This window comes from Triticum dicoccoides, chromosome 7B, assembly GCF_002162155.2.
Source record: "Triticum dicoccoides isolate Atlit2015 ecotype Zavitan chromosome 7B, WEW_v2.0, whole genome shotgun sequence".
Classification (NCBI taxonomy): domain Eukaryota; kingdom Viridiplantae; phylum Streptophyta; class Magnoliopsida; order Poales; family Poaceae; genus Triticum; species Triticum dicoccoides.
In genome coordinates, this window is record NC_041393.1 from 84,256,319 (window position 1) to 84,279,256 (window position 22,938).

The following is a 22,938-nucleotide window of genomic DNA, read 5'->3' on the forward strand; positions in this document are numbered from 1 at the left end:
CGTTGGCCCTTGCCAACCGTTTGATCGCAATCCAACAGCTGGGAGACGGTCTGGTGAGGGCACCTGGCTGGCCATAACTGGCTCGAGGGCTGTCACTTTTTCAGCCGGGTCCTTTCCAAGTTCCTCCCGCCGCCGTCGCCGTCGCCGCCGACCTCCTCCGCTCCTCCCTTCGCCACCGCGCCTCCCTCTCCGTCCACCTCCTAGACAGGTGCTGCTATCTGGCACCACTCTCGCCGATTGGACCCACTTCTAGCGACCCGCCCAGCTCGACAAGTAGGGTGCGTGTTTCTCGAACCTATTCTCTCTGCTCTGCCACACTTCTCATCCCGGTTTGATTGTTCTAGCCTATAGAGTAAGCGGTAGATCAAAATAAGCTCCATGGCTAGGTCTGCTTGCCTGTCTGCCTGATGGATTCATGGATGCTTTTAACCACTAAATTCGCTCTGTTTTTTGGGGTTAACAGAGACCTCTGGTGGCTTACTGGTTAGGTTCTGGTGGAGTGATCTCCTGCGCTGAGCCGCGTGGCAATGGCGGTGCAGGGTGTGGATCCGACCAAGAAATAATCAAATGATAGAGGGTTGTGTACCACTAGCCACATCTACGAGTGGTTGCCGTCATTTTTGTTGCCTTGCGTTCGGTACTTTGTTACAGAGCAGCAATCCAGTATTTAGAATGAGCAGCATAGGGTTTGCATAAGTAATGCCAAATATAAGCGGTCAAGAGTGACTTTATGCACAGCGATGATTTGTGTATAAAATGTAGTGTATAAACGGTGTTACCTCATTGCTGCACAATTTATAAGCAGAACTATGAATCAAGAAATCTAAGGAAAAATCATGATGAAAAACGAATAGCTGTATGTACAATGAGACAAGATGGTTTGTCTATGTACTGTTACTGTAGCTGAAGCAAAATTGTGGCCTCATTTGCTCAGCATTTCAAATCTTGAAAGCATATGAAATATAAGAAACTGCAAGTTCATCACCCTTCTTGCTAACTATTTAACTTAATTTTGCTATGTTGTGCTGCACTGCCAGTTTACAGTAGAGTAGAGTCTTGACACTTTCCCTCTTTTCTGCTGAGCTATCCAAAGTTTATTATCCATTGCTTGCTCAAGCTGAGTCATGGAATGCTTGCAGCAATGAGCACAGCCGTGGATGCTTCAGTGCCTGTCGCCGAGCAGGAGGTATGTTTTTCACATTAGGATAAAACTTGCAGTTGTTACTGGATTCCTAGATTACTTTTGAGTCTTCATCTATGTATCCCATTGCTTTGTAGTTTAAAACTGTACATGACACTTATGTTATACATGCTCTTTAATATGTAAGGCAGGTTCCTTCAATCTCAATGTTCTATTTAATTTTGATTCCATTTTCAGTGTTACCAGTGAAGTTAATCCTGGATTAAATCCTCACATTCTTACTTTGATCGATTGAATTGCTTCTATTGCAGGATGGTACTGCGAATATCTTGGGTGGGAAGAAAGTTGCAGTTGTATTTGTTCTAGGTAACTTCTGTATTCTGTAATGATGGCTCCAACTTCTACATAGTGGAAAATGAGCTTGCTGTCAGTACCTATGCTGCTGACAATTCATGGTTCCTCATTTTATGCAAATCCACAGGTGGTCCTGGAAGTGGAAAAGGTACACAATGTAGCAATATTGTGGAGCATTTCGGATTTACACATCTTAGTGCTGGAGAGCTGTTGCGCTCAGAAATCAAGTCTGGTTCTGAAAATGGGTAACAAACCCGCTTGACCCTAGAGGCTATATTCCTTGTTTTATTAATAACGCTTACTTTGGCTTTTTTTTCCCTACAGAACCATGATTGACAGCATTATAAAGGAAGGGAAAATTGTTCCATCTGAGATAACCGTAAAGCTCCTACAAGAAGCTATGATAAAAAGTGAAAATGACAAATTCCTCATTGATGGATTTCCAAGGAATCAAGAAAACCGTCTGTCATTTGAGAATGTTGTAAGGCTACTTTGTTTTTGGACTTCTATAAAATAATAGAGTTCCTAACTTCAAAATTATTTGGTACTTTGACCTTTTCCTTTTGTGTTTTAAAAGCAAGCTAACAACCTTTAGTTATTTTACATTACTGCAGATAAAAATATCTCCTGAGTTTGTGCTATTCTTTGACTGTTCTGAGGAAGAGATGGTAAGGCGTCTTCTGGGTCGCAATCAGGTTAGATTTAATCTCTTATGTTTATTTGCTGGATTGTATGTGACATGATCTCTTCATTGCTTCTAACATTGTTTTCTTTTGTTGACCAACTGCAGGGAAGAGCTGACGATAACATTGAGACTATCAGGAAAAGATTCAGAGTTTTTGAAGAATCAAGTTTGCCTGTAGTTCAGTACTATGACTCTAAGGGCAAGGTTAAGAAGGTATATCCAATTTTTATGTAAAAGGATATGACACACTTCTGCATTAACAGCCACGTTGTAGAATTTTTTAGTATGTCTAGCAAATGCTTCTGTAGTTCAGGGTCTAATTGAGTGCAGTTGATGCCTGGAATATCAATAATAAGCACACATTAACTCAAGAATGTGGAAACAAGTAATTTACAGAATACTCTGATCTCAGTGAACCATTGCCACACAACAGAGTGTATTCTCAGCAGGGACATTGGGAATTTGGAATGAATATCTCATCCTTGAGTAGAGGCTGTAGAGAATATATACTCGCGAACAAATAGGTGCATTTGTACAATCCGATATATCAATTTTGCAGTGTGTCGGGACTTTATTTTTGTGTACGCTTCCATTAGCGCTGGGTTGATATGTTTTCTCAATGTACGCACTTTGATCACCTGTTGGTCGATCCACTGTTTTACCAGATTAATGCTGCAAAACCAATCCCTGAGGTGTTTGAAGATGTGAAAACCATTTTTCAGCCATATGGCCCAAAGGTAATGTCATATCATACCCAATTGACTAAGTTTTAACAATTTCTTAAGTGCACAGATGTAGCATACTCCCTCCATTTCAGTATACAAGGCGTCAAGGCCACTTCATATTTCTATGTCTAACTTTGACCATTAATTTTACCAAGAAAAGGTGAATTGTATGCCACAAAAAGTATGTCATTGGATGCACATTTGAAAGAAATTTCCAATGATATATTTTTGATGACATATAACCCATATTGTTGTTGACCAAATTATAAGTCAAAGTTTGACATGAAAAACGAAGTGGCCTTGTATACAGAAATGGAGGGAGTAATATTATTTTGTTGGTACATGAAATGTGAATACCAATATTTACGACATACCGTCTTTTTGCAAATGGTAACAATATGTTCTTCTCAATCAGGCCGCATAGATGCGCTCATGCGAAAAATATGTGGTTCACTAAAACGGTATAAGCTCTCTTAACTGTTTTTTTTTCTGTTCCGTCAACTCAACATTGAAAGTGTTCCCTCAAAAAAAAACATTGAAAGTGAGAACTTAAAAGTCATAATTTCCATCTGCTACTCACTTAGGGTCGTAATCATGAAGTAGGATGGAAACCTGCTTGCCAGACTTGCTCGATGAAATAAACTGTTACTGCTGCTGTTGTCATGCGTGGCCTCATCACATCCATTACGTGTGTTTTCAGGTGACCCCAGAAGTACCGAAGGAGCTCACGGCGCGCTACCCTGCCAGCATGCCACTAGATAGTCGTTCATCATCTGATTTATAAGTATTCCTGATCTTTATTAGTGAGTAGAGGGGAACTGGAGCACATATCAGTTTACCTGTGTGCCCACCTCGCTGCCGCAACCTACCGTCCCATTCGGTGCTGTCGTCAAGTTATGTAGTCTTTATTATGGACATGGTTAATGATATCTTGTCAAGAAAAAAGATTGCAGTTGATTATTCGGCCACATCACTTGTCGTTTGTAGTTCAGTAGCAATTCTTGTTGGCCTTCGGGAAAAGATGAGAAAAGGCTTAAGCCATATGCATTATGTCTTCTGTTCAAAACTACTACTTATTACCTATGTTATCAATGGTCGATATTGCAGTAGCGGCATTTCAGAAAATTGGTTTTTTATCCACAAGGTGTTGCATTATGTACCCTAAAGTTGTCTGTCAGTTTGAGAAAATGGGGGTATGATTTATCACTGTTGAGTCGATTGACTCTTTTGTCTTCATTTCTATGTATTCTTCCTGAAATGGATCGATGGATGCAAAAATGTTCACGACGTATAGATTAAAACTTACGATTTGGATCACAACGTTGCAACACGCAAGAATGTGTCGTTGATGAAGGCAGCGTCGCTGGGACAGCAGCAACAACATTGATCACGGCTGAGGCTGAGTATTATTTTGTATTTGCGCCAAAATACTTACTGGGTATTTAATCAATTGACAACCAGAACTCCAGATACATAATCCAAGCCTAGTCAACTTCTAGATAAATAACCGCCAATTCTTGCTTGTCTTTCGGTTATCATAAAGAACTTTAGAGCCTATCATAAAAAACTTTAGAGCGAAACACTTTTGCTTGTCTTTCAGTTATCATAAAGAACTTTAGAGCCTATCATAAAGAACTTTAGAGCGAAACACTTTTGCTTGTCTTTTAGTTATCATAAAGAACTTTAGAGCCAAACATGGAAGAACTTGGAGCGCTTACGTATCAGATTTGCTATTTCACATCTGGATGTAAAAATAGTTACCTCACATCTACCTTTCTAATCACATGATTTTGACATCAAGATTGGTATTCTTTTGCTCTTTTTCATTGATTGATCTCGTTCCTGTACGCGTCACTCGCAGGGTGCCCGTCGTGGCACTAGGCCGTTGTTTATAGATTGATTTGGTTCCTGTGCGTTGCCTCGTTGGCTGTAGTGGCCACAAGTGAACTTTTTTTAATTTTCCTTTTTGTTTCTTCTTTCCCTTTTCTTCTTTTTTATTTTATTTGTTTCAAATTCGTAAACTTTTTAAATTCATGATTTGTTATTTGTTATTTTTTTACTTTTTTTCCTTTTATTTTTTCATTCATGATTTCTTCATTGTTGTTAGTTGACTATCCACCATCAAACATGAGATGTCTTTTTATTTTCCAAGTTGCAAGCCTCCCTTCAACTTGCAACTCGGACCCGACCTTCTTTTGTCATAGAAATGTAGATGGGGCCTGAAACATTTTTAGGTCCTAGTTTTAAGTCCACCATCACTTGCAACTAAGGCCTAATTTTTTATTGTCCCGGTTGCAAGTTCACCCTCAACTTACAATTGGAGCCTGGCCTTTTTTAGTCACAATTGCAAGTCCATCCTGACTCGCAACTGAGCTACGACTTTTTTTTGTCCTGATTGTAAGTCCATCATCGACTCACAACTGGACTCGACCTTTTTCCAACCTTGACTCACGACTGGGTCAACATTTTGTCCCAGTTGCAGGTCTATCGTCGACTCGCAACTGGGCCCAACCTTTTTTGTCTCATTTGCAAGTCCACTCTTGACTCGCAACTGGGGGTCCGACCTTTTTTGTCACAGTTGTAAATACACCCTCGACTTGCAACTGGGTCTAACATTTTTTTGTCCTAGTTGAAAGTCCATCCTCAACTCGCAAGTGGAGCGCGACCTTTTTTGTCCCAGTTGCAAGTCCACCCTCGACTCGCAACTGGGGTTCGACCTTTTTTTTCAGTTGCAAGTTCATGCTCGACTCGCAACTGGCGTCCAACCTTTTTTTTTTGTCTAAGTTGCAATCCCACCCTCCAGTCGCAACTGAGTCCTCCTCGACAGCGCCTTCAGCGCCAGCAAGCGATCGTGGCGCCCGCACGCGCCTCCTTCTGGGCCGGCCCATTACACCATCGCTCCCTCTTCGCTTCCCTTCGTTGGCTCCCGCTCGATCGCTGGTCCCAGCTCGATCATTTTCTTTCTCTCGCCAAAAACTACTACATTAGGTACTGATTTTCTTAGAAAAACTCAACCGGTTTACTACAGTATGTACTACAGTTTTTAGAAAAATAGTTCATCGATTTTGACAAAAAGTTCATCGAATTTTCAAAAAAATCATTAAAATTGAAAAAAGTTCATCGGTTTTGAAAAAAGTTCACCAAAATTGAAAAAAGTTCATCAGATTTGAAAAAAGTTCACCGAATTCTAAAAGAAGTTTATCGGATTTGAAAAAATTTCATCGAATTCAAAAAAAAAGTTCATCGACTTTGAAAAAAGTTCATCGGTTTTGAAAAAGTTCACCGAATTTTAAAAAAGTTCACCAGAATTGAAAAAAAGTTCATCGGATTTGAAAAAAGTTCATCGAATTTGAAAAAAGTTCATCAAATTCTAAAAAAAATCATCAGATTTGAAAAAGTTCATCAAATTCGAAAAAAAAATTGTCGACCTTGAAAAAAGTTCATCAAAAATGGAAAAAGGTCATTGAATTTGAACAAAAAATGTTCATCCATTTTGCAGAAAAAAACATGAAGAAAAGAAGAATTCTCGAATTTGAAAAATAAACTTTGGAAAAAGGGAACAAGGAAAGATGGAAGAATAAAGGCAGGAAAAATATGTAAAAGAGTACAGTGGGAGAGCTGGTGCAGTGGTAATTACATTGTTCCTCGATGTTGAAGGTCTCAGGTTTGATTCTCCTCCAGTGCCCTTTTTTGCCTTATAAACATATAACTAAAGGGGGGATGGGCCAGGCCCGTTAGTAGCGAAGGAAGGCAGAGGGCTATGCGCCCGATTGGCGCTTAAGGCGCCAAATAGGATCTGGCGTCGCAACTGGGGTCCGGCCTTCTTTTTCTCCCGGTTGCAAGTCCATCCCCAACTCGCAACTCGGGCCCGACTTTTTTTTGTCCCAATTGCAAGTCCACCCTCAACTCGTAACTGGGGTCCGATATTTTCTGTCCGAGTTGCGGCACAGTGGATGCGTGACTTTTTCGTGTACGACAAACAAAAAAAGTACGAAAACAAAATAAAACAAAACAAACAAAGAATACAATGGTGATGCCTTATTTATCCGCTGACGTGGGCCGATATCACAGTTAGATGTGATGTATTATCTCACATCTAGATGTGACATAGTCGGACCCGATAGTACTACCGTAAGAGAAGGGGAACGGTCGAGGAAATCAACAGGTGTGTGGCCTTGTCGCTGAACCGGTAAATAAGACCTGAGGTAACTGAACTTCAGTTATATTCATGTATGCAGTTCAGGGCCTGACTGACACGCGCAAACGTCCCGTCCGAGCACTAGCGATAGGACCGAGATAACGCCCTACGGTGCGGCTGTATGGAAGTCGGAGATCCTCGATCCTACCCTCAAGCCTCTCCCGCAAACTCTTGTCAATCGGGCTCCAGGTGTGACAGCCGCCGGCGTGGAGCAGCCGGAGGCGCGGCCAGTGCTTGACGAGAGCGGCCAACGAGGCTCGCTCGATCCTGCCGCCCGACAGCACGAGCTGCTCCAGCAGAGGGAGCTGCTTCGCCACCGCATGGATGAAGTGCCTGCTGACAATGTCGTACCGGCACGTCACGTGGAGGCTCCGCAGCAATGGCGCCCTGTTGATAAGAAACAGGCAGATTATCAGTCGGGATCTCGGGTTTAGGAGAGGTGTATACCATACGTGAGACGATTTGGATGGATGGATCGATCGGCGTACGTGCGGGCGAGGAAGAGCAGGAAGGTGCTGCTGACGCGGCCGCGGAAGGACTCGCAGCGGCCGCCGCTGCGCCGCACGGCGGTGCGCGCCATCGCCTGCCAGCCCGCCAGTGGGTCTGAGTCTGAGCCCGAGTCCTCGTCGGCGGCGAGGTCGATGTGCCGCCACAGCAGCGGCTCGTCGAGGGCCAGCCGCCGCCACGAGACGCACGCGCGGCCCGCGCCGCGGAGGACGTCGGCTTGCGGGACCAGGCTCAGGATGATCCACAGGACGTCGCGGGGCAGCGCCGCCCAGTCCCTCCGCTCCGCCTCCCAAGGAAGGCCACGCACATGCTGCACGTCCTTCCTGCGGCGGCGGCGGGACGGCGGATCGGCTGCTGGGGCTCTAGCTCTCCTCCTCGACCTTATTCCCATCTCGTCTTCTCTGGTTAGGTTTGTGTCTCCAGGTAGATCGAGCGGAGCCTATTAATGTAAGAGCGTCTACAACCGGCCCTTTCAAACCCATCTCATATGTCCGGACGAACTGAAAAGTAAAATTGAGCGGTTCCGGTACCTCACCGCTACTAAACATGTCAACACGGTACGCGAGGTCCCATTAGAGTCAGCTTTTAGTCTGCCAAACTAATTCATCCATTTATTTCACCTTTAGTAACTTAAATCATTCATATCTCATAAACCAAAATTCCAATTCCAATACTTTTTATATATTTGAACTTCTGTCGCAAAAACCTTTAAAACAAGATCGATTTTGGATACATTTTAAATCAATTTGAAATTCATGAAACATATTTCACATAAATCATATCTATTTCAACATCACATTTTTGAAAAAAAAAATTCACTATTCTCAAATAAATTTTTACACATTTAAAAAATAATTAGTTTCGTAAGATGACATTTTGGTTTCATAGTGTTTTCATTTTCAGAACCCACATTTCACTTTTCATAAGCTTGTTTCACAAAAATAATATCTATTTCAACTCCACATTTTTCGAATAACATATTTCTCTCTTTTGAAATAAACTATTACACATTTTTAAATAATCATTTTCATAAGTTAACATTTCAGTTACATATAATTTTCATTTTTAGAACCCACATTTCACTTTTCATTGGCTTGTTTCACAAAAATCACATCTATTTTAATTTCATACTTTTAAAATAACATGTTTCACTCATTTGAAATAAACAGTTACACATTTCCAACTACTCAGTTTCACAAGTTGACATTTCAGTTTTACATTATTGTCACTTTCGAAAGCCGCATTTAACAAACATGGCATATATTTCAGTTCCACAATTTTCGAATAACATATTTCACTCTTGAAAAAGATGTTACAGATTTTGAAATAATCAATTTCACAAGTTGACATTACAGTTCCATATTGCTTTTTTACTTTCAGAACCTACATTTCACTTTTCACTGGTTTGTTTCCCAAAAATCACAGCTATTTCAATTTCACATTATCGAAAAAGCATATTTAGCTCTTTTAAAACAAACTGTTACACATTTCAAAATTTTCAATTTCATAAGTTGACATTCAATTTCACATTTCTTTGCACTTTCAGAACCTACATGTCACTTTGCACTAACTTGTTTCACAAAAATTGCACCTATTTCAATTTCACAATATTGAAAAAGCATATCTCGCTCTTTTAAAATAAGCCGTTACACATTTCAAAATTTTCAGTATCAGAAGTTGATATTCAGTTTCACATTTTCTTTTCACTTTCAGAACCTACATTTCACTTTGCACTAGCTTGTTTCACAAAAAGTACACATATTTCTATTTCACAATATTCCCTCTTTTGAAGTAAATCGTTACACCTTTCATAATTTTCAATTTCACAAGTTGAGATTTTAATTTCACATTTTTTTTTCACTTTCAGTAGGTAGCTTCTTTCACAAAAATGACATCTATTTCAATTGCACAGTTGTGAAATAACTTATTTTACTCTTCTGAAATAATAATGTTACACACTTCCAAATAATTAGTTTCACAAGTTGATATTTGAGTTTCATATTCGGGTTTAATGCGTTTATGTGAAAAATGTTAGTTTCAGATTTTTCTAGTGAAATGGATTTATTTCACGAAATGTCGAAAATTAAATATGTTTGAAATATAACCAAAATTGATCTAGTTTTAAAGTTCTTGACGCCAGGAGTCCAAATATATGAAAAGTTTGAAAAACAAGTCTATAGTTCAAAAGATATGGTTGATTAAAATTGTCTAAGAGGAAATGAAGTCTATGGATTTGTTCCGCGGGTAAAGTGAGAGGAGAGTCTTGCATGCGTACCGTCCGTGATAAAAGGTATACTTTGGGGTCCAGTATGTTGCCACTGTTTTGACTAAAAATAAAGATACAAGAAATATACTAGTGATATACATCTAGGTGGGCCATACCATTTCACGAATCTCAGAAAAAGTGGACGGCCTCAGATCTGTCGGTACGTGACCCAACCGTGCAAAATGACTTTGTGCCGGGCGAGCCGACTGGTCACTGACCGGTCATGTTGTTTTAATCCAGACGGACGTCTCAAACATGACTCAAATGTCCGAGCTGATCGGCACCCTCCATATCCAGCCCAGATATGGGGTAGATATGGGGCGCCTGCGTGCGCCCGGGCATGCCCGCCACGTCTGCATGATGGCGTGGCCCCAGACAGAAACGGCCGAAAACCCGGCGGTCCGACGGACGCTGCGTCCGTCGCCGCGGTGTGAACGCCGTGCTCGCCGCCCAAGACAAAATCCGGCTATTTAAGCTGGCCGGCGTCCCGCAACCCTAACCCACCCCCCTCTCCGCGCTGCTAGTCCGAACCCATCCAGCTCCTCCCTTTCCCGCTCCGGCGCTCTGCCCATGCTCCGACGCTCCGCCATGGTCCGGAGCAAGATCACGTACTATCCCATGCTGACGCCAGAGCGCCGCTACGTGATCCCCCTGCACATCTGGGCGAGGGAAGCCGCACGCGCCGCCCGCATCGCTGTCGGGCTGCCTCTGGACTCGCCGGAGCCTGAGGAGGAGGAGGAGCAGCTAGGGGAAGAGGAGGAGGAGATGGCTCCGATGGAGGTGGAGGAGGCGATGACTCTGATGGAGGTGGAGGAGGCGGAGGAGCCGGACCAGCAGGTGCCGGCCTTCAACATGGAGTAGGTGGAGGCGGAGTTCGCCGTCGCCCAGTCCGACAAGATGGCCGAGCAGCAGGCCATCCTGGAGTCCATCCAGGATGAGGCCTATGTGGAGGCCAACCGAGTGTTCCTCCGGCGGGAGCAGGCGGAGTCCGACGCGCTCTTCGCCGAGCTCGACGCGGAGATAGAGGCAGAGGAGGCCGGAGCGGAGCAGTCGGAGGAGTCAGAGCTGCAGCTGCCGCCCATGCTACCGGAACCGGGGACGGAGATCGTCGTGATCTCCGACGAGGAGTAGCTAGGATCGACAAATACGTAGGTTCTATTTCTTTTGCATGTCTTTGTATGGATATAAGAATCGAGTATGAGATGTCAACAAGTGAAATTTAAGGTGTGTCCGGACCGGGCGCGTCCGCGGTCGTTTGATGGGCCAAATTTGCTATATGTGGCTGTAGATGCTCTAAGGAAGCACTATTTTTTGAATCTCGTAAAATATAGTGTAAAGAAGCGTGCACATCTCATAGCACTCAATTCTGACCATCGACGCTAAACCTAACGGCCAACATAACAGGTCATGGTAGCAAAGGAAACGTCACATGCGAGTTTACTTTCGGCCAAACCATCCCAGGTACGTACGCTTGCATCAAGACGAGTGACACGATCGAGGCATGAAGCAACTCTAGAACCAAGCTGAATTTCCCTGAAAGAAAAGAAAGAACCAAGCTAAATCCATGCACCTGTGACCATGGCGTTGGTATTGGCCCATTATATTATTGTAAAAAGAACATTTGTATCTTCCGTACGTGAACATCCTCTCTTCATCTTCTTGCAAATTCCTATATGCAAGATTTTAACATCACAATGGCGTGAGTTAGTAAGTGGATCATTGTTGCATGCTAAGATTCAAACGTCGTGCCACCGTTATCACTCGCCTGTTGGTTGTCTAGGGGCACCAGGGCATGACAAAGCCCAGGACGGTGAAGGCAGCGTTGTAAAGCGGCCCCCGCCGATGGGTCGGTGGGTAGCTTGAGCAGCAGGACATCAGCGGACGAGATGGTTGACATTGTGCTCACTAGCGCCACCTTGACCATACCGTCGTTGGGGAATCTCCACGACATGGGATCTCTGATGAACCCACAAAGTACTGTATCTAAACCGCTCTGGCCAGCAGGTTGAGGTTGGTGATGACGCTGGTCCCCTAGCGCGTGAACCCCATGAGCTCCAACCACATGGTGGCGAAAGTGAGCGCAGCACTCACCCGACGCCCCCCTGCACCATGAGACCATCTCCTGCCGTGTCCCCAACAAGGCTCCCTAGGCGACTTTTCGGCCGTCGGCGTAAAAAAATCGATCCAGTCGCGTCCCTAAGGGCCCATTTTTCGCCGGCTCGGGCCGAAATTGGTGCCGGCGGGCCCAACCCGAACCCGGTGCGTTGGGGGACGTTCAGGGGCGCCAGGCGAACCGTTTTTGGCGCGAAAGAGCCGCGGGCCAGCTGCGTCAGCGACACCGCTCGCCTCGTCTTCTCCGACGCCTCGGTTTTCCGCGGGGAATCAATGGCAAGGTTGCCGCCGGTCAGCTTTGCCATTCATTCCTCACGGGCGGCACGTCACGGAACGGTGCGCCGACGCCTCCCCTCCCTCGGACGCGTACACACAGGCGCGGCCCGGCTATATATGGCCTCGCTCGCCTCTGGTGAGCGCTACCTCTCCCGAGCGCCGTCACCGAGCTCTCCCCCAGCCCTCCCTCTCCCGTGAGCCGCCGCCCAGCCCCCTCCATCTCCCTCCCCTTTCCCGATGGCCGAACGCTTCCCCGGCGACGAGGCGGCGGCCAACGGCTTCGGCCGCCGCTCGCTCCGCGAACAGGAGTCGTGGCTCCTGTTCCAAGCGAACATCCCGGTGCCGCCGGACATGCGCGCCGGGCCGACGGGCTGGAGGCTCAGCAACGGGGGAGTGCCCATTCCCCCGTTGCCCGACGCCGTGGCCAAACCCTCGTACTTCGCCGACGAGGTCGAGGTCGTGAGGGCCTCCCTCACCGACGCCCAGCTCTCCCTCCCCCAGTACGCCGCCGACAACCACGCGGCTTGGGCGGCGTACTTCGAGCGACGTCAACAGCAGCGGCTGGCGTCCACCAACGGCGCGCCGGTGGTCGGCGGCCTGAAGAACAGCGAAGGGCGCCACCTGTGGTGGGGTGCCCCCGGCCGCACCCTTGAGGGCGTGCTGACGCACCTCGAGGGCGGCAAAAACCCGCCGTTGGCATACCCCCCGGCGAGGGCGGGCGCCCCGGCGCACCGCCGACGCGACGGGCAATGGGCGCCAAGGAGGTTCGGCGCCTCCTCCTCCTCCTCCTTCTCCTCGTGCTCCTCCTCCCACTCCTCCGGCACTCCAATGCTGCTCGGCGTCAAGGCCGAGCCCGCGGCGGAGACGCCGCTCGGCCGGCGCACTCGCAGTGCCGGCATCGTCATCAACGAGGGCGGCCGACGCGCCTCCTCGTCGGCTCCTCCTCCGCGCTTCGTCAAGCCAAAGACGGAGCCGGGGCTGGCGCCGGTGAAGACGGAGCCGGGGCTGGCGCCGGTGAAGAGCACAGCGAGGTCGAGCTCGATGATGACGCGGCCCTTGAATGGGCACGCCAGGACTCCCTGAAAATGGCGAGGGAGCGCCAGTGTGCCGCCCTGCGGCGTTTCGCGCAGCGCCGCCGAGGCTGCGACGAAGGAGGGGCCGTCATCATCGACAACATCAACGACGACGACGCGCCACCACCGCCAAAGAGGAGGGGAGCTCGACGATGGCGACGCCGGGGAGGGGTCCAGCAGGGGCGCCCGCGTCAAAGAGGAGAAGGCCGACGACGGCGGCGACGACGCCGACTACTCGGCGTTCAGCAAGTTTTTTTTGATTAGTTTACTATGCATGTAATGAAAATCCGCGAACATGTCTAATATACGCTGAAATTTGTAGTGTTTAAGCCGAACTTCGCCGAACTTTGGCTAAATTTGTTATATTTTTTTCATTTTTTGAACGCACCTGGGGACGGCGGCTGGGGACCAACTCACCCCAGGCCCATTTTTTGCGCCGGATCCCCCCAGGCAGCGATTTTAGGCGCCCTATAGGGGGCCAATGGCTGGAGATGCTCTGAGGATGTACAAACCTGTTGCGGCGTGAAGGTTGAGGAGAGACCAGGGAGAGTTTTGTACGGCCGCCTAGCCATGATGCAGAGTGAGAGAGGGAGGGGTCCAAGCCAATCTCTCTGCGGTTGCCATCGCCTCTCACAATCTCTCTATCTCTCCATCTCAGTGTTGACAATGACAGCGGCCATGTACCTAGGTTTTCCGGCAGGCTCATCGAGAGGGCGGTGTGTGGGATGGTCACTCTGGGTTCTGTGTGGTAACAGACCCAATTACAGGTCAAAAAAAAAAAAACAGACCCAATTAACCAGCGTGACCGACTTTTATATGAGAATAGCTTCCCAAGACAGCCGATCGAATCAGTAGTTAATTACTTCCTCCGTTTTATAATATAAAAATATTCATCTTTTTATATTATGGAATAGATGGGGTATGTGATTAGATATGCATGTGCGGCCAAAAGCGACCAGTACGCGTGATTTGATGGCCAAATCGCTGAGAGGGCATGGGAAGTGATCAACTTTATATTGTCCTAAAGTATGTGGGATTGATAGTTTATTTAATTCATTAGTAAGTATTTCTGCATTAAGTGTATTGATGCATACAAAAATGGTTGCTGCATAAATAAAAACTCTGATTTGAACCACAAGATTACAACATGAAAAAGTATGGCGTAGATAACAGGCGGACTACGATGGGACCATCACAATAGTGGGCGTTAAATAGAGTCGAATTTGGGCGGATAACTATCATATTGTATCATAACAAATTGACGGGGAACGGCGAAGCAGCTGGAACGTAGTGGCGTTGTGTGAAACTAAACAACGACTGATGTGGTCGAGGACTCGAGGTAGCCGGTTGATTTTGATCGAAAAATCAACATCGTCGCTGAACCCGTAAGTAGGGCTTAAGTTCAGGGCCTGACTGACCGGCGAAAACATCCCGTCCGACTGTCCGAGTACTATGGACGATATGGAACCGCCCTTGAACATACCTTGCTGGGTGTGGCAGCCGGAGATCCTTGATCCTATCCTCCAGCCTCCTTCGCAGCGTTTTGTCAATTGCCCTCATGGTGTGGCAGCCGCGGGCGTGGAGCAGCCGGAGGCGTGGCCAGTTGTCGACGAGAGCGGCCAACGAGGCCTGCTCGATCAGGCCGCCGGAAAGCACGAGCTGCTCCAGCAGAGGGAGCCTTTTCGCCACCATCGAGATGAAGCTCTGGCTGAGCATGTCGTACCGGCACGTCACGTGGAGGCTCCCCAACGATGGCGCCCTGCAGTAATCAAGATATAAGCAAATCAGGGGAGGTGTACATGTGACCAGATTGATAGATCCTTAGATCGGAGTGGGCTAGGAGATCCGGTAACCTACCTTCTCCTGGTGCGGATGAACTCGATCCAGCGCCGGCCATGGTGGTGTGGTGACAGCGGCGATGTGGACTGAGATGGCGGCGGTGGTGTGCTTCCCGTGAGCACCGCGCTTACCCTAGATCGGTACGGATTGTAGGTGGGGATTGTGGCAGCGACTCGCCTCGTAAGTCGTGCCCCGGCCCCCACCTCTGTTTATATAGCGCGGGTCACAGGGGCCCACCAACCATGGTTTGGTTGGGCGTCCCCGATCAGGGCGCGAGTCAGGGGCCCGTTCGACCCGTTGGGTTCGAACGGGAGAGAGATCAACCTAACATTCTCCCCCTTGATCTCAACTTTACTTTTAACTTTATACTTTCTAGTTTATTTGTTTCATCACATATTGGTACATAGAGCATGTTTTATGGTCACAGCTCAATTGCCGATAAAATCATTCAGCTACAACATACGTTTTGTTCAGAAACAAATTCTGTTCCTTTTGGGCCTATCCAGGAATCATAAGGCTTTCCCTTAAACCCATGCCGGCTAAGTGTTCCTTGAACACATTGGGTGGTAAGGCTTTCGTTAGCGGATCCGCAAGCATATCTTTTGTCTTTATATGCTCGAGACTTATAGTTTGATCCTGGATTTTATCTTTCACAACATAATACTTTATCTCTATTGTTTTGGCAGCATTACTCGACTTGTTGTTGTGAGCGTAAAATACCACGGGCTGATTGTCGCAGTACATCTTTAGTGGTTTGTGAATACAATCTACCACTTTCAAGTCGGGTATAATTTTCTTTAGCCATATCGCCTGCCCCGTGACTTCGAAGCATGCTATGAATTCTGCATACATCGTGGATGATGCAACTGTCGACTGTTTGGAGCTTTTCCACGAAATAGCTCCCCTAGCGAGGGTGAATACGTATCCTGACGTGGATTTTCTATCATCTTTGTCCCCCGCAAAATCTGCGTCTGAATACCCTTTTACCTCTAGGGAATCAGATCTCCTGTATGTTAGCATGTAGTCCTTCGTGCCTTGCGCATAACACAATGCTTTCTTTACCATCTTCCAGTGCTCTATGCCTGGATTCTCTTGATATCTACCGAGTACCCCGGTGATAAAGGCTAAGTCAGGGCGAGTGCACACTTGTGCATACTGCAAGCTGCCAATTGCCGAAGCATATGGTACTCCTTTCATTTGATCGATCTCGTACTGGTTTTTGGGACATTGGAATTTCCCAAAACTATCGCCCTTAACTATAGGAGCAGGTGTGGCTTTACTCGCATGCATATTATACTTTTTAAGAACCTTCTCCAAATATGCTTTCTACGATAGTCCTAAGACTCCATTGTTTCTATCTCGGTGAATTTCTATGCCCAAAACATATGATGCTTCAGCAAGATCTGTTATGTCAAAATTCGAGGATAAGAACTTTGTTTCTTGTAGTAGACTAACATCACTGCTAGCAAGCAGAATGTCATCCACTTACAAGATTAGGAAAATATATTTCCCATTTTTAAACTTTGCATAAATGCAGTTATCCTCAATATTTTCTTTAAATCCAAAACTTTTAATCGTTTGATTAAACTTTAAATACCACTGCCTAGAGGCTTGCTTTAATCCATAAATGGATTTCTTTAGGCGGCATCCCATATTTTCCTTGCCTTCCATGATAAAACCCTTGGGCTGTTTCATGTAGACATTTTCCTTTAAATCTCCGTTGAGAAATGCCGTCTTTACATTCATTTGATGTAACTCTAAATCAAAATGAGCAACTAATGCCATTATGATTCTGAAGGAATCCTTACATGAGACCGGAGAAAATGTCTCTTTGTAATCTATCCCTTCTCTTTGTGTAAATCCTCTTGCCACGAGTCGTGCTTTATATTTTTCTATATTCCCTTTAGAGTCATACTTAATTTTGTAGACCCATTTGCAGCCTACTGATTTGGCTCCTTTAGGAATTTCCTCTAAGTACCAAACATCTTTGGAACTCATTGACTTCATCTCGTCTTCCATTGCCTTCATCCACATTGATGAATGAGGGCTTCTCATGGCTTCTTCATATGAGGTGGGATCTTTTTTCATATGAACCATTTCTGTGTTATAAACTTTAAAGTCAGTAGAAATAGCTGACTTTCTTGGTCTTGTAGACCTTCTAAGGGCCTCACTTTCTGGCACATTCTGTGCCTCAACTTCTGGCACTTCTTCTAAAATTTGCTGCCGCACCTCCCTTTCATGCTCAACAACGGGTTCAGTCAGCTCCCGACGGACAGGTTCCGGGTCTGCCCCCATAGTTGTCATGGGTGGAGTTACAACTGGTAGTGAGAAAAATGGCTCCTGAATCATCGGATTAGGTGCATGCACCCTCTTCTCCTCAAGATCAATTTTCCGAGCTACCAAGCTCCCCCTCACCATTTCGTCCTCTAAGAAGACTGCATGTCTCGTTTCTACAAACTTTGTATATCTGTCTGGGCAGTAGAAACGAAAACCCTTTGATCTGTCTGGATAGCCAATGAAGTGGCAACTCACTGTTTTGGGATCTAACTTTCCAATGTTTGGATTAAACATTTTGGCCTCAGCAGGGCATCCCCACACCCTAAAGTGTTGTAGGGATGGCACCCTTCTTGTCCATAGCTCGTACGGTGTTTTGGGCACCGACTTGCTTGGTACTCTATTGAGAATGTGAATGGCGGTTTTAAGCGCCTCCATCCATAATCCCAATGGCAAGTTGGAATAACTTATCATGCTGCGCACCATATCCATAAGTGTACGGTTGCGCCTTTCAGCTACTCCATTTTGCCGAGGTTCGCCCGGCATTGAATACTGGGCAACTATGCCAGTCTCCTGCAAGAACTTTGCAAAAGGTCCAGGGACTTGGCCATATGGAGTGTGCCGACCGTAGTACTCTCCCCCATGGTCGGACCTAACTATCTTTATTCTTTTATCATGCTGATTTTCAACTTCGGCTTTGAATATTTTAAATGTATCCAACCGTTCAGATCTTTCTTTGATTGGATAAATATATCCATAGCGAGAGTAATCATCTGTGAATGTTATGAACGAGTCATATCCATCCACACTTTTCACCGGAAATGGTCCACAAATATCAGTGTGGATGATTTCTAGTGTGCCTGTGCTATGGATTGCACCTTTTTTGATTTGTTTTACGTACTTTCCTTTAACGCAATCTATGCATTGTTCTAAGTCTGGAAATTCTAACGGAGGAAGAATTTCACTTTTGACTAATCTTTCTATTCTCCCCTTCGAAATATGGCCCAAGCGACAGTGCCATAATTTCGATGAGTCGAATGTTCTTTTTCTTTTCTTTTGCTCTTTATTCGACACGGAAACATTTTCTTTCACATTGCAAACGGAATAAACTTTTTCACGAAGTGATAACAAATAAAGCTCATCATGTAGTAAAGCATCACCCACATAAGCATTATTATACCAAATGGCACACTTGCCATGTCCAAAATGACATTCATAATCATCTTTCTCCAAACAAGAAACACTAATTAAGTTTCTATGACATGATGGAACAAATAAAACATCTCTAAGTAGAAGATTGAATCCGCCAGCTAACTCCAAGCAGATGTCACCGACAGCTTCAACTTCTGCTTCAACTCCGTTTGCCACTTCAATGCGTCTTTCGCTTCTTAGCGTAGTTCGCGTCGAATGGAATCCCTGTAAAGAATTTGCAACATGAACAGTTGCTCCTGAATCAATCCACCAAGTGGATTTTGAAAACTGTGTATACAAGGATTCATTTACAAATGAAACTATATTGTTACCTCTTTTTGCCATGACTGACTTCAGCCAAGCACCACGGTCTTTCTTGTAATGCCCTTTCTTCTTGCAGTGGAGACACGTGTCTTTGTCCACTGAGAAATGCTGTTGCTGATGCTGATGCTGATAGGGGGCTTTTCCATTCTTTGAAGGAAAACTTTTGTTGTTTTGATTGTAGTTCTTTCTGTTGTAATCCTTCACATAGTTGAGTGAACCACCATGTGCGGCTTTGAGTCTGTCCTCTTCTTGGACACACATTGCTATTGTCTTTTCAATGTCCCATGTTCCAGGTGACATATTATAGTTTACAACAAAAGTTGCAAACTCCTGTGGCAGTGAAGCCATGACCAGGTGGACCAAGAGCGCTGGTTTGATCTCCAGATCCGCATCCATGGGCTTGAGCTTTGCTGCCATATTACTCATCCTGAGGATGTGCTCTCTTATTCCATGACTACCACCTGTGTAGCGTTCTGTCACCAGTTGCTCTAACATTTAGGTGGCATAGATCTTTGAAGAGCCAGTGAACTGGCTCTTTATCTTTGTAAGCAACTCGCCTGCGGAAGTGCACTTTGCAATGGAGCCCACAATGGCGCTCTCAATTGTATTCTTTATAAATGCCATGCACTTTTTGTTTGCATTGACCCACTTTTGGTTATCTATTAGGTAGGACTGCTCCAAAAGAGCATAGTCCCCCTTCTTTTTAGCCCATGCAGCATCATCATCAGTGGCCTCTCTTACTGGCTCTGTGGGTCTGACCGGCTGTGGTTTCTCCACAACCCAGTCAAGATCAGCACAAACAAATGCCAGTTCAACTTTCTTCCTCCACTTAGTGTGGTTGTCACCTCTGAGTGTCGGAACTTCTTTTAGGCAACTCATCAAGTGAAAGCCTCCTGAAATCACAATTTAAGTGACATCAATAAAACAATCATATGCAATAATCTAACATTGGTGAAATTAAAACATAAAATTGTCTATGCAATTAAATCCATATTACCGTTGGGCAAAATATTAGAAATAAATGCACCTCTAAATTTCAATAATAGAACATGATCATGTTATTAATAACGTTGGTCATAAAAAATAACATAATCATATCATTTCAATAATTACTTTAACATGCTCTTAAAAACATAATTCTATCTAAACTTTTATTTTCTTTTAAAAAGAGCACAAATAATTATTTACGCAGCGGGAAAAAAATGTGAATAAAAATTCACAAACTTTTTTACTTTTTACAGAAACTTTTATTTCACCGAATAAAAAATCATGAACTTTTTAGAAACATTTCTTTGAATTTTTCTTTTTCTGTACTGTTGAATAAAATTGTATAAAAAAATGACAGAGAATAACTCTGCAGCACAGCCGGCCACGGCCCAGCCCGCACGGCAGCGCCCGCGGCTGTCGGCCTCGGCCCAGCTCGCGCGGCAGCGCCCGCGGCTGTCGGCCTAGGCCCAGCTCGTGCGGCAGCGCCCGTGGCTATCGGCCTCGGCCCAGCTCGCGTGGCAGCGCCTGCGGCTGCTGGCCTTGGCCCAGCGCGCGCGGCAGCGCCCGCTGCTGGCGGCCTCGGTCCAGCGCAGCCCAAGCTGGCCTCGCCTCTGCATTCGGCCCATTGGCCCGCAACCAGCTAGGGTTTCGATCTGGGTCGTCAGATTTGATCGGACGAACACACGCTCATTGCGCTCGAACAAAACCGACCCATCGCGGCATTCGGGACAAAACCTAATCCGTTCGCTCCCCTTTCTCCTCGCGCGCCGCTCAGCCTCTCTCGAGCACGAGTCGGGCCATCGCGCCGCGGCACCAGGGGAGGCCGCCGGCTGCCGGAGACGGGGCTGAAAGCCACCGGTCCCCGCGAGCTCTTCTCCCTCCCCCCCTTTTTTTTTCTTCCTTCCGAAGCCAGTGTGAGAGAGAGAGAGAGCAGCACGCCAAAACAGAGCCCTGCTCTGCTCCTTTGTTTGATACAGCGGCGCCTCCCCCGTCCCCCTTGCTGGTGCGCGCGAGCTCCCGAAGGAGAGCGCGCCTCCGTCAAGCGGTTCGGTGGTGGTGTCCTTTGCCCCTTGCGGGGTAGTGTTCTTTGTCCCGGATCATCGGTGTGCCGATGCGATTCGGGATCGAGAGGAACAGGTGCGGCCATGACGGTGGCACAACTTTTCTTTTAGGTTTCTTTGCCCTTCTAGGGTTTCTAGGGTTCTTTGGGGGGAGGGATTTTCTTTCTATTTCTTTGATGTATACTTTTACCGAAAATCTTCTAGCCCGATCTGGCTACCTGATACCATTGATAGATCCTTAGATCGGAGTGGGCTAGGAGATCCGGTAACCTACCTTCTCCTGGTGCGGATGAACTGGATCCAGCGCCGGCCATGGTGGTGTGATGACAGCGGCGATGTGGACTGAGATGGCGGCGGTGGTGTGCTTCCCGTGAGTACCGCGCTTACCCTAGATCGGTAGGGATTGTAGGTGGGGATTATGGCAGCGATTCACCTCGTAAGTCGTGCCCCATCCCCCACCTCTGTTTATATAGCGCGGGTCATAGGGGCCCACCAACCATGGTTTGGTTGGGCGCCCCTGATTAGGGCGCGAGTCAGGGGCCCGTTCGACCCGTTGGGTTCGCACGGGAGAGAGATCAAGATATAGGCAGATCAGGGGAGGTGTACATGTGACCAGATGTGGACCGATCAACGCGTCACATGCGTACCACTCAGCGAGGTAGAGCAGGAAATTGCCGTCGACGGGGCCGCGGAAGGACTCGCAGCAGCCGGCGCTCCGCCGCACGGCGGCACGTGCCATCGCCTGCCGCCCTGCTTGTGGGTCTGGGTCTGAGTCTGAGTCTGAGTCCGAGTCCGAGTCCGAGTCTGAGTCTTCATCGGCAGCGAGGTCGATGTGCCGCCACAGCAGCGGCTCGTCGACGGCCAGCCGCCGCCACGAGGCGCACGTGCGCCCGGCGCCACGGAGGATGTCGGCCTGCGGGATCAGGCTCAGGATGACCCACAGGACGTCGCGGGGCACCTCCGCCCAGTCCCTCTACTTCGACTCCCAAGGAAGACCATGCACATGCTGCATGTCCTTCCGGTGGCGGCGGGACGGCGGATCGGTCGCTGGGGCTCTGGCTCTCCTCTTCGACCTTACTCCCATCTTCTTTCGTTAGGTTGTGTTCCTGCGTCCAGAACGAGCCGCCAGATAATATAAGGAGCAAAGAAAAGAAACACTGACATCTGAATGCCCTCAATCCTTACCGTCGATGCTAAATCTGACGGCCATGGATCGTAGATGGAATAGCAGAAACAAAGAGTCCCATCCGAGTTACTTCGATCCATACCATCCCAGGACACGACGCCTGAAACAATTTTAGAACCTCACAAATCTACGATTGCATGATCATTGCTATCTTAGAGCATCATTAACAGCCTTGCATATTTGATTGCTAAAAACTTATGATAAAAGAGAAAGAGAGAAAAGGTTTAGCAATCCAACATTTTTTTTGCTTTAGTACCTTTTTTTTGAGAAAAACTCCCGTTCTATTCATCAAGGAAAACACTTACTTTTGCCCGACTGATTTAGGGAAGAAATCAGCCGCGCGCCGCGCGTGCCACGCGTCTAGTGGGCCAGCCACCGCTCCACGTTCTCCCTTATCCAGTTATCCTAATGCGAGCGAAGGGAGCCGCACATTCTCATGCGTTGACGTTTTCTCCCTCTCTCTCTCGGCCCGACGAATCTTGCCGGCAATTCTTTTCTCCTCCAAATCTGGCGAGAGGCCTCGCAGCAACCCCTCCCTAATTGTAGCCGCCATCCAGTCCTACACCACCTTGCAGAGGTGCCACGCTGTGGACGGCCGGCCGCTCGTAGCACCCTGGTGCGTTCCACCCTGCAGCACCCTCACTGTCAGTAATCATGGCAGCGGCATCCACTACGGGACTAACACCCTATGCCGTCGGCCAAGGTCTATGCCGACGGCCACCGTCGGCATAGATAACGT

General features: G+C 46.8%; 1 protein-coding gene and 2 pseudogenes across 3 annotated transcripts; 1 reads left to right on the plus strand and 2 right to left on the minus strand.

Moving 5' to 3' along the window:
- Window positions 1-48: 48 nt before the first annotated feature.
- On the plus strand, window positions 49-4,041 carry LOC119337040 (UMP-CMP kinase 4-like). Of its 3 annotated transcripts, XM_037609144.1 has the most exons (10): window positions 52-278; window positions 1,094-1,186; window positions 1,453-1,507; window positions 1,623-1,740; window positions 1,820-1,976; window positions 2,110-2,190; window positions 2,286-2,393; window positions 2,846-2,917; window positions 3,321-3,366; window positions 3,606-4,041. In XM_037609144.1, the coding sequence occupies exons 2-9, from the start codon at window positions 1,130-1,132 to the stop codon at window positions 3,327-3,329; spliced, it is 657 nt and encodes a 218-aa protein (XP_037465041.1). In that variant the 5' UTR covers window positions 52-278; window positions 1,094-1,129; the 3' UTR covers window positions 3,330-3,366; window positions 3,606-4,041. The 3 variants fall into 3 exon arrangements, with proteins under 3 accessions (XP_037465039.1, XP_037465041.1, XP_037465040.1); XM_037609142.1 differs by lacking the exon at window positions 3,321-3,366 and having other exon boundaries at window positions 49-278; XM_037609143.1 differs by lacking the exon at window positions 3,321-3,366 and having other exon boundaries at window positions 54-278; window positions 1,140-1,186.
- Window positions 4,042-7,277: 3,236 nt separating this feature from the next.
- Window positions 7,278-8,001, minus strand: LOC119338664 (annotated as a pseudogene).
- Window positions 8,002-11,388: 3,387 nt separating this feature from the next.
- Window positions 11,389-22,097, minus strand: LOC119338665 (annotated as a pseudogene).
- Window positions 22,098-22,938: the final 841 nt, after the last annotated feature.